The sequence below is a fragment of the Aphis gossypii genome, chromosome 3, assembly GCF_020184175.1.
Source record: "Aphis gossypii isolate Hap1 chromosome 3, ASM2018417v2, whole genome shotgun sequence".
NCBI lineage: Eukaryota > Metazoa > Arthropoda > Insecta > Hemiptera > Aphididae > Aphis > Aphis gossypii.
In genome coordinates, this window is record NC_065532.1 from 8973366 (window position 1) to 8993053 (window position 19688).

Below are 19688 nucleotides of genomic sequence, written 5' to 3' on the forward strand. Positions count from 1 at the left end.
CGTTTAGTTGCGAAAAGTAATAAAATACAATATAATATACAAGTATATAATAATATATTACAATAAATAATAATATTAGTAATTAGCAAATACTCTAATATTATTCGACGTACCTATTATAAATATAATGTATAATAATATTACCTACATGCTGTTTTAAACTCTATATTTATTGGACGGACGTGCAGACTATTGGTAATAAATTGAATTTGAGCTATAATAAACTATAAAAGTATGAATCCCGAGAACACCCAGCGTTAATAATAATAAAAAAAAATTATGATACTGGCCAATATTATCTACTTGGATAATAAATGAAATCTTAAGTATAAAAATTCATTAAAACGCGTATGAAAATGATGATCAAATTATGAATTTTTTTTATAGTCAATTAAATGGATATAATATCCAGGGATACCGTCTACATTTTTTTCATTACGGATACAAATAGGATAAAATTGTTAATAGGGTTTGATACTTGGAATTATGCCATTGGCCATCACTATAATATTATACATGAAGTTATTAATTATTGGTATTCGCAGCGGGTAAAAAGAATCTCCATGGTACATTGGTAATTGTATTTGAGTAGTATATAGGTTTCAGTATTTAATATAATAAGCTTTCGGAAAGGGTAGAGTTGATATCTTTGTTTATAACCCAAACAACTTCTATGGAACAATCCTTAATGCGTAGATCACATAAATAAATAATCGATATTTTATAATACCTATATATATTATATTACTAACAAATTTACCATATTATAAATTATAATTATAATTTATAACTACCTATATTATGTTGAATATTTAGAAGTCATTTCATTCATAACTGGCTTTTTATAATATTTATAACTAGTAATAATAACATAGTATATTATATATTTTCCAAATCGAACGCATTAACAACGCATAATAATATTATAGGTATATTATACTACTATTATTATATGTAAAAAACATATTAAATCCACTTTTTTTTTTTAATATTATTTTCACGGTCTTAAGTCAACACGACAACACCTAATATCTATTGGTTATAATACTTATGTAAATGGCACTAATCAAAAATTAGTTCACTGCACAGTAATAATTATCATCATCATCGGGTTTACTCTGACTATTCCGTTCGCACGTTTTTAGATACATACATAATATTATATATGATAATATATGATATGAAATAATATTATACAAACCATAAATCATAATATAGTGATGTATGCAGTATACAACAGCACATAATATAATAATATTTTATTCGTTTGGCCTTCTCTTGTGTGAACTCACAGTGCACATTTACATATAATTCTACTTTTTTTTAATGAAATATAATTTAATTATATTGGTACATAAAACAACTTGTTTCTATGAATTTTTCACTCGGATCCTGGACATTTATATAACAAATAAACTAAATAAAATAAATTATTTAAAAATAAGATAGATCCAAAACCTGCACGGCGATAGCGGTATACTTACTCGTATATATTTATTTTATTCATTATACACAATAATATGTGACTACCGTCTCTAAACGAAAATGTAACAATATGCGCGAGTGATGGATTTGAAAAACGTACAAGATATAAAAATACCTGTGCGGCGTATTCAGACGAATGCCCTTCCCCACCCTCCCCCCTCAGATCATCGTTCTGGATACGTTCTACTGATCCCTTTTGTATTTTTACGTCGTCGCCTCGCATTACATTATTATATACAATAATACGTACGTCGTAAGTATATATGTCTTGTTTCATGTCGCCGTCGCGTCGTCCGTGCGCAGGAATATTAATATTCAAAACAATCATAATAATAATATGTGACGATGACGAGGAGACGAAGACTCGGAAGAATATACATAATATATTATAAAAAAAAGCCCGTAACACGCCCGCCGTTTACGCGCGGGGGCTCAAAACAAACGCGCAACGTACGGCAAAAGGACGACGGGTTAAAGAAAAAAAGAAAAAAATCAGTATAATACATCACATAAAAAGACGACAAAAATTACCGCTTCCTGACGCGTATCAGTGCGATGTGTCCCGCGTCGGCGGCGGCGGCGCAACGTTATTAATGGGCAAAGTGCGGGTGGCCCGAGCACTGCGGACCCGCTCACAATGAACCGAATGCTCTCCGACCCATTGATCGCGGACAATGGTGTGCCATGCAAAACACGCCGCCCTGTCTCACTCGGGCCAAAATCCTCCGGTCGGTCTTTTTCGGCGAGCGATTTGCCGACCGATATTACAACGTATATTATTATATTATATTATATTCATTATATTACACGTATAAATATACACGACGTGTACAATAATAATAATAATAATACAAGTGTAAGACACACCACACGTACACACACACACACCGATGGGCACCTAAAGCATGTACGGGACGAGGTACTCGTCGTCGTCGTCGTATAATATGATAATATTATCGCGGGCGAGCGCGTGTGAGCGCGGTACGCCTTTTCATGTGTTGCCGCGGCAATATTATATATAATATAAACGCGTAATATTATTATTATTATTACAATCATCATAATATAATAACGCGCACGACCGACGAACGATAAAAAGAAACACATATTTTGGGTTGCACCATATAATAAACAGTATAATGTACATGGAGATTCCATGCTCACCCCCGTGTTTTTTCTATATTTAATAATTTATTTATTTCAATTTCGATTTTTAGAATATTTTATAGCATACACCTGCTTATGAGGACCGTTATACTCTATATATATTGGCAAACACTCGTATTTTTTATATCGCTTGAGGAAGTGTCCTGCTATGGTGTAATTTTGTATACTATAACTCTTTTTTTTTTCCAATGAGAATCACCCTTTTTCCTGTAAGTTGTTAAACAGATGACTTTCTTAAAAATACGGAATATTTATAAGCCAAAATTGGAACCAATAGTTCTTGAGTTATTTTTATTGCGCACTGAGGATAATACACGAACTCAATATTAATAATTCAATAATTGTTGAGAATGAAAATAAAAAATTATAAATTGATGAAAATTGTATAGAAATGAATAGTAATATAAACTGTGTTTATATATATTTTTAAACTAGTTAGGTACAGCATGCATTTTAAAATTAACTATTTTAATACAATGGAATCTTATCGAAAACTCTAAGGAATGCCTTGTCTCCTGCCTTACAATATAAAATATTTTATATATTTTCTGTAAGTAAAATTTTTGATAACTAGAATTTTTTTTTCGTCCCCAACCGGTTCGAGTTATCGAGGTTCCTTTATAATAATTAGTTGTATGAGTTACATTATAATAAACTAATTTTAAAATAATAATAATAAAAAAAGCTTTTCATCTGTTCAACATTTATATGCTCATACAAAAAAGCGAGCGCGTTAATAAGTAAATGCAATCTCCAATATATTAATTAATATACATAAATTTACGTGTGTAAGACAGCGACAACACATGCGGGTGCGACGTTCTCTGTAGTTATTTTAACTGCCAAATCCTCATGTACGCACAGCGGGGGACTGCAGGCTCATAGAGACCGATCAGATAAATTATGCTTAAAACGTCTCATAAAACAAAAAAAAAAGTGGAGCGCTCAACATAGTGCAGATTACAAAATACATCTGGCAACCTTTTTGTTAAGGTCATATTTGGTGTTAAAATGTCATTAACAGTGAGTTCACTGTACAATTTGTACTAAGGACGGTACAAATAGTAAATTTTGGAAAATTTCCGGTCGTCTGATAACCATAAACCGATGTCATTAGCTCATCCCTACTAAACATATCTCACCATTCTGAATGTACATTATACATTCGTATCATACTTTAAATGACGTATAAAATATTGTTATTTTTTTAAGTCAGGAGTGTGAAAGCTGACACGTTTTTAATTCAGATACACATTAAAATAAACTGATTTTATTTTTGTATTATACATAATAATTGAACTACAATACTATCATACTTTATTTTTAAAAGTTGTTATGAAGTATCAATCTTTACAAATTATTTTAAATTTAATTTTCTAACGTTATTTAAAGTCTTAACTCTAAAATGGCAGAGTCTAACGTGTAACACAATTATAAAAAAAAAAAATGTTGTTAATAAAATATTTAATGTAACATTTTGGACTTAAATCCTTTTCTAGGGATCAATTTTTTTTCTGATCAAGCCGTTTATTTAAGTTTTGAAAAATAGCAAGAAAATGGTTGAGATCTGTATTCTAATCGCATAATCATAATCAGACATCGGAGCTCTCGTTCGAATTCAAGACATAATATAGTATATATATTATGTATATGATATTTTTGTGTCCATCGTAAGTTTAGGTCTATCACGAAGACGTTGTCTTTGCAATTAACTTTATCAAACAGTCCACGTCTCATCTGCACACTGCGGGTGTTTGACCGGATGAGGCATATACGTACGTATAATAAAATTATATATTATCACTGATATCATACATAAAACAGCCCATATTGAAAAAAAAAAAATAATATATATATTTACCAACGTTGCGAATGTATACGTTTATTACAATATGTATATATATGTACGGACCTCAGTCATTTTAGCTATATTATGATAGTATAAAATATGATTATATATATAATAATATTTATGGAAGGCGTATATAATATAATAACTGTCGTCACTGCCGTGGCGTAGGTACCTATATATATATATATAATAATATTATAATATTAAATGCTGAGCACGAGTTACATGTTGATTAACCTGTTGATTCGTAACGGTTTTCGCGTACCTCCATAAAGCCCTTTATAGGTATACTTTCGGCGTGTCGTCGTCGTCGTATCACGCGCATTAATTATAAACGAAAATCCATTAGTGCACATTATTATCATTATACATTTGTATGCATTTCTCTGGGCGAATTTAATGGCGCATCGGCCGCCCCTTTCGACGTTTTCGAGTGCTGCACTTTGTAAACGCATAATATAATTTAATACAACATGTGTTGTATGAAAAACGAAACGAATATTGTACGTCGCGTATATAATATTATTATTATTATTAGTACCTCCTAATAATAAATTATTACTATATAATATTATACCGACTCGGGTACTCTGTCAGTATATTATGCGCAAAAACTGTCGAAAAGGAAAGAGTCGGCGGGGTCCGCCCATAAACCCCCCCGCCATTCAACACAAACCGATCGATACGCGTTCTCGCCGCGCGAAGATACCACCCAAAACGTCCGGCTATTATTATAATGCACGTCGTATCATTATCGTTTAGCGCTGACCAGCTCGCGTACCCAAATCATATTATGCGTGTGATGTGTATTATAACATGTTTATAATGATTACGTCGTCGTCGTCGTCTTGTGCATTGCGAAATGAATTCAATTTACCGCGGACGGCGTGCAGCACACCGGCTGCAGCACAATAATATAAATTACAATGTACCCATATCATCGTATCGTTTCTAATATTCCGCCTGGTTATTATCGAGATCTAATGTCCCGTGCACACCGTCGATGAGCAATCATTCGGTCGAAAACGGGTTTGTAGTGCCGTTTAATATTACCTATTATTATTGTTATTATTATAATATGTTTATTATAATGTGTATCGTATATTATAATATAGGTACCTATCGGCCGACTGGATCGTCCGTAGTTACGCAATCCATATAGCCGACATTAAACAGAAAAAAAAACTGAAACTATACGTTTAAGCAGAGCCGGCTTTAGGGTGAAGCGAGGCCTAGGGTAAATTTTTTTAGATGAGGCCTACAGTAATAAAGACCTTTTTTTTGTAAGTCTAAAGCCCAAAATGTCATACAAAGGCGCGAAGCCCGGGGCAAGGGCCCCGCTGGCTCCTGCTTATAAGACCGACTCTGCGTTTAAACGTAAAATAAATGAATCGTTAAGTTAATTAAATCGCTAATTGCTCATTTTTGGAATCAACGTTTGTCTATACAATATATAAAGCTACTTTCTTTTGTTGTAGAGTTTTAGTTGACACCCGTTTTACAATTGAGTCAAATCTGGATAAAATTAAATCTTTAAATGAATACGTTTTAATATTTTGTTTGTTGTTGTGCTCTTATTAGTTATTAGCTCGACAAATCTTTATATAGGTATGTATAATATATATATATATATATATATATAAAAGAACAAGTCTTTTTTATGTACTCATTTTGTGACGACGCTATTTAACTTTTTTCCATTTTTTTTCCACTGAATTGTTCTAAATACCTTCCTAATAGTGTCACCACATCACCCGATTTTCAAAATTTTGATTTTAAAGGGTTAAAATTGGTAATAATAATTTTTTTTTTTTAATTAAATAAAATAAGTCAGATTGTTTTAGCAACTATATAAAAATCACGAGATGGATCATTACCTATTGTGTCTTATCCACCGTAGTAAAAAAAAATTATATAGCTTTGAAAGTTAAAAATAAGAAATTATAAACTTACGTACCTACACATCTCGCGAGGTCCGCAATCCACCACTGATGGATTTCCTACCTGATAATATACTGCTCGAATAATCATAAAAGTCAGCTAAGCTTAATGGCTATAATACATTCGTACCATAAATTTAGCGTTTTACAAAATTCGCACCTAACCGTTAAATCGAATATTAAATAACAAATTAATCAAAGTTCGAAGCATATTATAGAATTGTCATTCTGTAAACAATTAAAACAATAAGAAATTTTGATATTTATAAAGATAATAAATTACACGAATGACGTGTTCAGGAAGAAACTCATTATAGTAACACTTCTTTTACTAATTTAATAAGTCTCTACACCATTACGCTTTAATCTGCGTAATGGGTTTTTAGGGGTGACAGTGAAAACATGGGACATTAATGTATTGTACTAACCTGACCTTAGATTTTGGTGGAAGCGTTTGTACATTGTTTTGGTTAATAATTCGGTGGTAGTAGTAATTTTTAAGTCGTTGAGTAGGGAAAGGTTAGGATCGTACCATGTGGCGTTGGTTAGTAGCCTTATTGCAATTCATTGAAACCCCTAAATCAACCTGATATTAGAGGGTTTGGAATGACCCCGAATTGCCAAACTGGTCTTACGATTGACTTATTTATAAGTAGTTTGTTTTGAAGTGGTATTTTGGAGATGAAAAGAGGGCGGAGGAGGTAGAGTAAATTGTTTGCTGATTTTCTTGTCCAAAATGTTACGCAGAAAAATTCGAAAATAATGTGCGATCGGTAATTTTTATCAGTTGGCGTTTATCATAAGCTCTCGTTTTCTATATACAGATAATTTAAAATATAATAATTAATTAAATTATAATATAGTACACGAGGAAAAATTTTATGGTGTCAACTACTCTGCAGTTTTGAATAATATACTTATCGTTATCACCTCGTTCTCTATATTATCATCATCAAAGCCGTGTCTTCAAAAATCCTTCCCCTCAGTCTATGCTTATAATACATTTATCGCGTTTACGGCGTTTACCGCAGTCTTGCAGAAGGATTTGATCATTACATTATTGTTATGTAATACGACGTAGGTATACGCACGCACCGACCGCTTATGATCTATTATTATTATGCTGCTGTTGCGACTAATGGACAATCATTATTTATGGGTACGATTTAATAATATGATAATATAAAAAAATAATGATAATATACTAATATTGTATGGGAATTAATAAGCGCCGTCTCGACGAGAACGAATGAAACGATATATCATTAAAACTAATAACATTGATTATTATTAAAGTGAATTTATATAACGTTATGACGTGCAGTGTAATGTATAATGTAATGTAACATTTAAATCTCACTATAGCACGCGCGTATTATTATTAATACAAATTACAATTAGCCGGTATATTACCTCCACAAAAAAAAAAACATATTTATATGCTTCATGATTCATGAAACTCGTAGATATGACGATAAATAATTTGTAAAACCAATTTTTTATTTTTTATTTTTTTGTTAACCAGCTTTCGCTTTACATAATATATAACTTGGTGGTAAATGTTTGTGTTAAAATTATGACGGGCACTACTTTAACGTTATTCTCGGGGATTTTTTTTACCGACATTTGCACAGTCGTGAAAGTTCAAAACAAATCGACCGTCGCCCCGACACGTGTACGGGTGTACCTATTGACAATGGCCAACTCTTTTAATCATAAAACATACGGCACTATAATTTTGCAGTCATTATGAACAAAACTTGTCCTTGGTGTTTTTTTTACTGTTATTTAATTGTTTTCCATAATAATACGACCTGCGATATCAATCGGGGGAATTATATTATGTAGGTACAAATGTACAATATCGCCAGTCGTAACATTGCTTCACATAATAACTATTAAACACAATATTATACATAAATGTACGTATTAATATTATAGGAATTAAAAATATATTTGATTTTTCATTTACACTTGCATACGATAATTTGATAGATGTTGCAATAATTTTATGCGACGAAAACAGTAATCTTCTTATTACACATATCATAGTGTCGCAATACTTTTAAAATTATAAAAATATTGATTGGATAACGTACTTGTTCTAGAGTCTATGCAATTGCTCAATTCATCGAAATAATTCTTATATGATTTATCGACTTTTATGATAATGACAATTCATTAATTTGGGTATAATACCCTAACCTGAATTAAAATTGTGGATTTGAACAAGTTTAGGTACACTTTGCTCTGCAGTACAATATTTTTACAAATTATCGATTAGATTATATATAATATAATAATGGTTAAAGTTATTAAACATTATTTCTATAATTTAATTTATTTATTTTATAATAATTAATAAAAATAAAGTTTAACAAAATAATAATATAAGAGAATGATTGAATTGAGTAAATCTATTTTGTTTTTTTTGTCAAGTTAAATTTATCTTGAAATAAATATAATAATACCTACACCAGAAATTAAAAAAACTTTTCAGGTTGATAAACTCAACGATTTTCGCAGTAGTAATTGTTGAAATGTATCAATTTTAATTTATAAAATAATGCACAGTCTTAATTTGTAGCTGTATCTGTATATTATATTCTTTACGTCATACTACATGTTAAATCATTGGTGAATTATATAGCAGTTTTATTCAACACTGCAGCACAATATTAAATTATTATTCGATCATAAAACATACATAATAGAATATAATACCATATACAAATAAACCGGACTCTGTAAACATCGAGTTAAATATTATACAAATAATATGGTTAACAATACCTGCCCTGCAATTTATTAGTCTCGAAAGGAAATCCGTATATTGATACGTGAAGGTTTTTGGTAAATAAAATTGCAAGCAGAAATATAAAATACAATGAAACTATAGGTGATATGTGTATTGTATGTACACAATTTATCACGAATACGACCAACTATCGCCGCTGCAGAAGGATTATCTCTATTATTTTTTAATAAATGTTGGGGTGGTATGTAAACATAAAATATAGCAAAACACGGATACCGTAGGTTTTTTTTTGTCTCTTATCGTTTTTTATGCACACAAAGCGAGAATAAACATCGTTTGATCAGACTCGCACAACAATCATATTATATACCTAACCTGCAGGTATTATGCTCGTATATACCTACCAACACTTTACACTACCGGTGAAAGTCGGACGTTTCCTGCTTTTTTTTTATATATTTTTGGATTTTTTTCCTTTCTAAAAAGGGACAATGTTTTTATTATTTTTTATTTCTTTCCGATAAAGCGCGCTTTGTATAAAATATTTGTACGTCTATTCTCGGCGCAGTCTGCAGTACCTACATAATAGAAACAATATTATATTATTTACCCTTGGCGGTTGAAACCACATATCACTCCATCCATCTCCGCCGACCGCGGTAGTGCACGCGGCTTTAACGTCGGTATATATATATATATATATATATTATTATATATGATACTCGCTGAAAATAACAGACTTTGAATAATATAATATAATAATATTCATTCATTGCGGGCATAATATGACACATATATTATAGACGTTCTTCATCCGAGTGCACCGCGTATTGTATACATAATAATAATAATACTAATATAATATATTCGCGTTGAATATATAATGTCATTCACATCGTGCATTATATACGAAACATCGACGGAGTCGAAAAGGACCACCGGCTGGCACGACGGATGCCTATAATAATAATAATAATGTGTTATACCATTACACGTACTGTGTATATGTGTAGTAGGTGCAACCTGTTGGCGAGCGGTCGAATTCACACGGTCCGTTTCGTCGCAGACCTCCCCCTCACAATAATACGCACATCGTCGTCAGTAGTCGAGAATAATGAAACATAACATGATATTATTGATAGTATATATACACTCGCGTTGTTTGTTCCGATCTATTCGCTGTCTTCCTCCTAACTATATAATGTGAAAAAACCACGAGTAAAAAAAAAATAAGAATAATAATAAGCCGCGAGTATACGCACGATAAATAGGTTTTCTGCGGATGTGTTTACTTAAGGGTTTGTGATGTACCTTTATATATATATAAGAAGCCGTGCAACGGAGATCAATATTTGCACAAGCTGTGTCCGGATCATAATATTTGGACGTAGGTGTATTCATAATGCCGGTTCTGTGTACATGATGTATACACATATATTATATTATTATATAAAAAAACATAATGTAATATTGTTGTATTGATCTGCGTAATACTGTAATATAATATGTGTAGTTAGTAAACGGAAAAAGTCATATTTTTTTATAGGTTTTGACGTGAAAAGAAAATAACTAATAATCTATATGCAAATAAATATCCGACATGGGCATTTAAATGAATTATATACCAACACATTTTTAATTTTTTTTGATTCTGATTCTTATGCGTTGCTATGAATTTATTGATTTTGGCATTTTACAGTTATGTTTATTTTTCTTGTGTCCGTTGACACAAAAATGATTCGATTTTTAACTTTGAGGGTGGTTTCTGATAGAAATTTTGATCTAATTGTTAATTTTTGAGGCATTAAAAATATGTTTCCAGTCCACTTTTATAAATAATCAATAAAATCTAGAAAAAAAAAATTAAGAAAAACGGGATTTGTTACGCTATACCAGTTTATATAATATACCTATAATAATTAATATTATAAATCATTTTACGACGATGGTATACTATGCACTACAATAAAATGCGCTGTTTAATCGTCTTGCAGGAAGAACCGGTGATGTGGACGTACCGTCGGAACCGGGCATCGTCATATCTAGAAAGCAGAGAAGAGGAAGGACAGCGTTCACGGCCCAACAACTGGAAGGTTTGGAAAGATCGTTTTTGGCTTGCCAGTATCCGGACATAGCGGCCCGCGAAACTCTCGCTGTGAAATTCGGACTTCCGGAACCTCGAGTCCAAGTAATAAAGCTACCCTTATATACGATATAATGTAGAACAATGATGATAATATTATGTTTACACTATATATTATCGATCAGTACACATTAGAGTGCAGATTTACAACCTTTGGATGTGATTAATTGTTCTTGATTAAAAAAATCTTCATATATCCAACCATCCCCTTACGGTTCCATATAAGTCGACTAGTTAAGTTTTATTGTAGGTGTAGTTAAAATAAAAAATATATTTCATTTAATTATACAAAGTAAATATGATAAAAATAAATAAATAAATAAATTAAAAAATCAGTATTGAACATAAATAATTATTGATAAATACACAAACAATTGTTTTTGGGGAGTCACAAATAATAAATAATAACTAAAATATAGGTTACGAGTTCAATACGGTTGAAGCCCACTTCAGATCCATATTCTAATAATGTGTCTTACTCGCGGGCATATTAAATATTAACGTTAAAGCGATACTTATGTACTATAAATTTCATGTTGGTGTCGTCGTAAAAATGTAATATTTGTATCAATATTTATTTTTGTAAATATAATCTGATCTTAAATCTATCAATCTATTGACCGCTGAATATCTAAACACAACAAGACAATCGAAAAAGTGAAGCTCATGGCCATAAAATTGATAAAAATTATATTATAATTAACACACACACATACACACACATAATATACATATATATATATATATATATACATATACATATACATATATATACATACATATACTTACGTCTTTTTACACATGACATGTGGCGTATCATATAATCATAAATATATATAATCTAATGTTGTAATTTGACGTAATCACGTAATCTTTTATATGTATGAATGATTGACGTTAATATTAAATGTATGTTTAATGCGCACTGCGAGCATTTATATTGTCATTGCTTCGGTTGGATAATCAAATTTTTACTATTTTATTTTGAATTTACTAGAAAATTATATACGACTTCTGTTCTCAGAATATTAAAAAGACCTTTAAATTTGTTTAAGGTGTGGTTCAGCAATCGAAGAGCGAGATGGAGAAAACAGAATAGTTCTAACGTACAGCACAACATAATCAGCAGCAATTTTTCTGAGAACCTAAACACACCTTCATACACTGGTAATTTCGATAATACACAACAATTTTACATAGGTTTTTAAATACCAACGACGTCTAATAAATTAGGAAAATAGATATCGTAGCGGAATGTATTAACTTTTAGATCATTACGCGGTAGGTATGATAATATTGTCTAGACTTAGACGTCTGATTAGCTACCCAATGAAATATTATAGATAACTACTGTTTATTTTCAAACAATGAAGCACGTATACTATTATTGTGTAAAGGTAAATCCGATCACTTAATTTGAATATATCATCAAAACCATTATTTTTATATTTAATAGTATATTTTGTTTGTAAACGTATTTTGTTTAAAGAAATTTTCTTAGATTTTTATTATTTAGGGCCCTATATATTATATAAAAATTATTGGTAAAATTAGGAACCTCTAGGAAAAAAGATTTTTTTTCATTAAATATACAGTTAAAGCGTAATCATAAGAGAATATAATGAATTGTTTACATCACATAATTTTATGTATAGGTATTGTTATATTTAAATTGTAAATTTTATAGTTATTGCATATTAATATCGTTCTATTTTCACTCAAAAGTGTATACTTTATATATATATATAAATATTGGTAACAAACACGTCTTAATTTTTAGTATAAGCATTTTAGCATAATTATTTAATTATTAAAATAAAATAAGTATAATTTAATACATAATATTGAAGCTAAAACAAAATTCATTTTAAATGCAGGTATTTGAAATAACTAATTATAGAAAATAATCAAATTCTATGATTTAAAAACCAATTATTACTAATTTTGATTTCTACAGTCATATGGTTAATAAAATATATTCCGAGTAACTATATTTTTATATTGACTATAATTAGTATAGTGACAAATCCAATAAACGTATATTATATATGAAATCCGTATAGTTTAAACTGTAGACTAATTATTTATTATTATTGTCATTATAGTCGTATACCACCGGTTAATCATAGTAAAAATGTTTTTCCATGCCGTTTGCAAGAATGTATTTAAAATAAAGATTCTTCTACCCTCTAGCGGTCCAAATAATAATATTACAGGGGTGTATTTTGAAATTCCGTATATCACCGTGTATTTATAACGTAACCTAGTGACGTTCAATGTTAGTCGTGTTTTAGACTTTTTAGCGTACAGATAGCGCCACATTATGCGATTTTCGTCGATTTCTTGACTCGCCTGTTGTTGCAATGTTTCAAAAACATACATTATGGTTGTATCGATTTACGTTATGCATTATTATAATATTATGACGTTTATTATTTGTTTTTTCAGGCACAGCTGATTGGAGACTTCAACCTGCTGCTCAGTACAACGGTTACTACGACGGGTCAGCGTGGGATGAATACCAGCAAACCGCACGGACCAACGCGGCTCACCAATACGGAGACATGTTAGAACATTTTTATAACTTTTACCAAAATCCTTACTAACGAACTTTTACAAAAATATTCTGTGTACAAACATTTTTCATTAAATTTGAATAAATTATATGGTATCATTTATTATAATATTATAATAACATATCGAACAATCTAAAATTTCGATTGTCTGCACGAGTGGAATATAGATGATAATATTATAATAAATTTTCCAATAATATTTTATTTAAGTGGCAATTAAATGGGTGTACAATATTGTTTTGGCGTTTTATAATATATCATTCAACGCATAGGTATTTTATTAATTAAAAGTAATTTTATTATGACCACTAACAGTTTTTGTTTTACATTTATTTCACATTATAATATTTTAAATATTTACATTCGTAACGCTTTAAATTAAATGCACACTTATACTAATATTGTCACGGTTGTGATTGAGTAATATTATCTACCAATCAAAAAAAGTATTGATTAATTAGTAATAGGTACCTTTTTTTTAATAAACCTCAAATAATTTGAATATGGATAAGAAAAAAATAATATGTTTTAATTACTATTACAACGGTTAGGAGTACGGAGACCGCGTGGGGTGCAACTATACATGCAATATTCATTGTTCAACATAATATTATTTAAAGTCAAAGTATACAAAATTATAAATTTGTACTTAAAGTCTGTTTTTGATAATGAGTTGAATATATGTAAGTATAAAGAGTAATTCAAAGTATAATATGTTTCAGTTATTTTATCATAATATAAATAATAAAAATTGAGACAAATTTATAGTACGAACTTTGTTTTTATTCAGGAACATCTAAAATGATTTGTAAATTTTATATTTTTAGCAATATTTTAGAGGGTGGATGGATGAGTCGAGATTCTACTGTAGAGATTTTAATGGGTACCTATACAATTGTAGTAAACATAATGTGAAGACATTTAAAAAAATACATTTCAGTGATTAAAAACCAATTAATTACCAATGATAAATTCTAGGCTTGAAAACAATTTAAAGTTGTATATAAATTTAATTTTGAACACACGCTACCACATTCATGACACCGTGTCCTTATGTGGAATGCTATTATACTATGCTATATTATAATTTCTAGATTTTTCCATATACTCGAAAGAACTATACCTATAAACGATGTAAATGTCCTTGCGAACCGCGTTGGTTAGTTGTGGTTAGTGGGTTTTTGCTTTTTCAACAGATAAAAAGTTTGCTATGTGTTTTAATCGCAGTAATTTTCAATAAAAACTGTTTTTTACATAGCTAAGTAATGTAAGAAGATTAAAATATAAAAACACCATTTATATAAAGTCCATTGATGATATTTCCTTTGAAAAAATACTTTAAGTTCTCAATAACTTAAATCTTGGCATCTCAAAATACTCGATGTATAAAGTATAAAAAATTCTTTAAATACTTTTTAATCGATTTCTGATATCTTGAAATTTTTAATAACTTGAAATTCTTCCACTCTTTTGAATTTCGAGTAACAAAAATTCGACTTAAAAGACTATTAATTTTAATTTTAATTTTAATTTTCGACTAGTATTAAAATCGTTTAGATTAAAACATGTGGTAAAATCGTTAATATGAATCCAAAATTCATTTTCAATATTCAAAGCCCGTCAAACTAACGTCCTACAGTTTTGACGGGTGCCATATCATTTAGGTTATGATATAAACATCACCCTTTTGTTTCGATGACTGCATTATTTCCCTTTATTTTTATTAATTTAAATTTACAAACCATGTACGTCACATAAACCTGACTAATTATTGGTTTATACAAACTTTGCAGACGGGAAGGAGTGATAAAGAGAGAGATTAAAAAATGTCTGCGTACGTCTGTATAAGTTGCATTATATTATACAGGATGATTTATCAAGTATTTATAATATTTTTCCTTTAAAAATTAAATAATTCAGATTTTGATTCTTGGTACTTTTCAGTATACTTATGAACTATGTTTTAAAATACTTAAATAATTTATACCATCTAAGCGCGTGTGAAAATATAAAGTTTTCACTTAAAAATTACCCTGTTTTACTGTAAATTGTTATAATCAGATGATTTTTTTGGAAATGTTGATATAGGTATCGAAATGTTAATTCTAGCTTGTAGTTTTTAAGCTACTTAACTTTCTACAATATTAAGTAAAACAACGGATAATAATAGGCCCGTAATGGTTTTAGAAGAGTTATATGAGTGCAGAGTCGATTTAAAAAAATTAAATAATTAATATTAATCTATCAATAACATCTTAAAATTGGTAAAAATTGTCGAGCTTAATAAATCTAATAATAGGCACATTACCAAAACACGTATTTTATATTTTTTATAAAAAGATTTTGAAGAAGTTGAAATTTCGACGTCGAAGTTGCAATAACGTTTACAAAAAAAAAAAAAAACATTTACACTAAAAAATATTGTTTCTCAATCGATATAAAAATAGGTTTGAATAGTCATCACAGGACACTTATTGAACGGTGTAAAAAGTCTCATACGTACTCATTGTATGCAAAAATAAAATTCCAAAATCTTAAATTCGAATGAATCAATAGTCTTATTATAGACAAAAACGAACGAAAATTGGGGGGTGAGCTCACTCGGAATTAAGCTCACTCTGTATAATATAATGACGAGCGAATAAAAATTTTGACGTCGATGACGTAGTGCAAATGATTTATTTATCGCGGTGTTTTTGAAACGCGTTCGTCGCGATTTAGTGATTTCTGATGTCTTTGTACCGATCGTGTATTATAATGTTATTATTATGTATACATATTATAGATTCAACCCGTCCGCCGCTGTGGCTTACGGCGCGCACAACGAATTTGCGGCTAACCCGAGCAAACTACGTCTGCCGCCGACTCTGCCACCGCATCATCCGCCGACGACACAGCCACCGACCGGCACCGCCGCCGCCACAACTTCCGCAGCTTCCGTGGGATACCATCAGCCGCCGACCGCGGCGGTCAATCGCTGGACCGAATTCGGCAAACCCGCCGTGGCCTCCACGCCCACGCTCGACTTCCCGGTGCCGTCTTATTTCAACAACAGTTTATTATGATGTTTTTACAATTTTTTTTTTTTTTTAGAAGTCAACGGTGTAATATTTTACGTTACGACGTATATAATATCATGATAATATATAATAGGTATATCGCAGCCGTGTAAAGCGATCGACGTTAGGTACGTTAACCGCTTGAGGCGTTTATTAGGTTTCCGAAAACTCACGCGTCTCGCGTGTAATATTATTGTTTTTTATTAATTATAAATTATGGCCAGTATTAATCGAGAAAGGTCGACCAGATTTTTCCCGATACACGCTCATATTATAAATTCTGATTTTTTGAGTGAACCCAATAAATTATACCACTTCAAAATTGCCTAGATTTTAGATACCATTTAGGCGCTGTCGTGTGATGATACCAATTGAAACCATAGTTTTTCACTACAAGTCCTGTAATTAATTATTGAAATGGTGAAGATTCGTTTGAGAATGTCATCGATGGTCCTATAATAAATTACAAATTCTTAAAATAAAGGTTTTAAATAATTTAACTTTGTGTTCGTACAATGTTGTCTATGGTAATATATTTGGAAGATAAATCTAATCTATTTTAATTTGAAAGCTAAATTTTAAAATTTATAATACGATGTTTGTTTTATATTTAATGTGAAATCATATTGAACTTTTTTACCCTTGGAATATGCATTTGAATAACTCAAAATCTATTTATCAAAATTACTGAACCTTGTGTATAAGACATAATTATTGAAATTTTAATGAATAGTTTTTTTAATTATTTAAGTGTACCAATATTTGTACAAACAATAATAGTCTTTAATAATTTGGTTTCAAATCAAATAGTTATCATTGTTTAAATAGAAATATAATATACTTCAAATCATAAAATATAATGTATAACTTAATATCATTAGTGCACGAAATTCAATTACTCAAAAACTACTTGTTTGAAATTTTATCGAAGTACATCAATATTTTAAAACGAATCATCTGCAGTTTAGTAATTATTTATAGAAAAAATTATCAAAATAAAAAAAAAAAAACAAAAGAAAAAAAATACTATAATAATAGGTAATTAATAATAATCATCTCTTTTTATTAATTTAAAGTAAAACAATGGAGTTTCCATTTGAAAAATAAATTTGTATTGCAACTAGAGGACATATCCTAAAATAGTGTTTTCCAAGTTTTTTGTAATGGTGATACACTGATACAAAAATGTACTGCTTTTTAGTTTACACAACCCCACCTCCACCTACACTAAAAACAAAACCGATTTTATTACATAGTATACAATCACATTTTTTTCAGTTAGACTCCACATTATTATTATACATAGAGGTATCAAATAAAACATAACTTAAGTATTTATCAATTTAGGACTAAAATTATTTTCTTATATTAATTATTTATGGATCAAAAATTTATTACGACTTAGAAAAAAAAAATTGCTAAAGTTTGGGAAACACTGTCCTAAATGGTACATAAAATATATAAATTAGTAAATAAAAGGAGACTGAACGAATATACGTTTGACGAATCATCCTGTATACATTTAATTGTTAGCGATATTTTTTTATAATCTATAAATATCTATCTATATTGTTTTTAACCACTCGACAAAAATGTTTTTGCAAACAATAAAAATAATAATTGATAAGGTTCTGTATAAATTTCACGATGTGTTTTCAAAGGCGTCGATCGATATAATATGTGTATTGATAAAATTTAATTGTCGTCCGCGGGTTACGACGAGACTGTGTTGAATTTCGCTGTTTTTCCGCTTACGACATAATTATATAACTTTAATAACTACAAAATATGATATTCTAATATTTTTGTTTAACCGTTATCGTTATTATACATTTGACTATTTGATCACGCGATATCAAGCGTGTGGCCAACTCGATTGTTTTTCTCTTTATCGAATAGAATTTGCGATTTGTACTGATTATGATATAATAATATTGTTATTATTGTAAATGTATTTTATGCAGGTTATACATTATTAGATTATTATGTAGAATAATTAATCGTATTATATAATTGTATGTTCATAAGTTATGTAAAAAAAAAAAAAAATTATGATTTTTTTTCTTTTCTGTCTGGCATCATTATTATTAGATAGTGATTTTACTGACTAAACTTGGAGTGTTTAATTTGTTTCGAAAAACGAACTGAAAATTGTAAATATTTGAACTAAACCAAATGCGTATGAATAATAGTTTGATTCGCATTAATAGTTTAGTTTAATTATTATATTAAAATATTTATGATTTATTTTGTTAACCCAATATCAAACTGGACGTAATAAAATGTACGTAGTTAAATTAAACAATATTTTTAATTTAAAAATTTGAATAACTACGCAGGTATGAATAAAACGCCGAAAGTCCGCGGTTTGGGTTCGGTCACATCACTAATGATTAGACTATTATTGTGTTCAGCAGATAATCATCTTATATAGTACCCTATATATATTATAGTATAAATTTTAAAATAGTTTATTATTTAGATTTAATTGATAATATTGTGATTTCATAATATACGATATATTATCAAAAATATAGAAACTGTACATGATAAATATATATTTTATTAATATTTAAACGTTTGTATAGATCTTAAATAAATATATAACGATGTTTTTGGAATTGTTCAGTAGAAATGTTCCATGTAAATCATTTTGCAATAATATGTTATAGTATGTATGTGCGTAGACATTCGTCGCATCACTTACC

The 19688-nt window shown here is 29.6% G+C and overlaps 1 protein-coding gene across 1 annotated transcript in view; it reads left to right on the forward strand.

The window, feature by feature from the left end:
- LOC126551505 (protein gooseberry-neuro-like) overlaps positions 1-19534 on the forward strand; it is a 37593-nt gene extending 18059 nt beyond the window's left edge. The window contains exons 4-7 of the mRNA XM_050205042.1: positions 11197-11390; positions 12401-12512; positions 13794-13911; positions 16707-19534. Coding sequence (XP_050060999.1) covers positions 11197-11390; positions 12401-12512; positions 13794-13911; positions 16707-16986 — 704 coding nt within the window. The 3' untranslated portion in view covers positions 16987-19534. The remainder of the gene's footprint in view (positions 1-11196; positions 11391-12400; positions 12513-13793; positions 13912-16706) is intronic.
- The last annotated feature ends 154 nt before the right edge of the window (positions 19535-19688 follow it).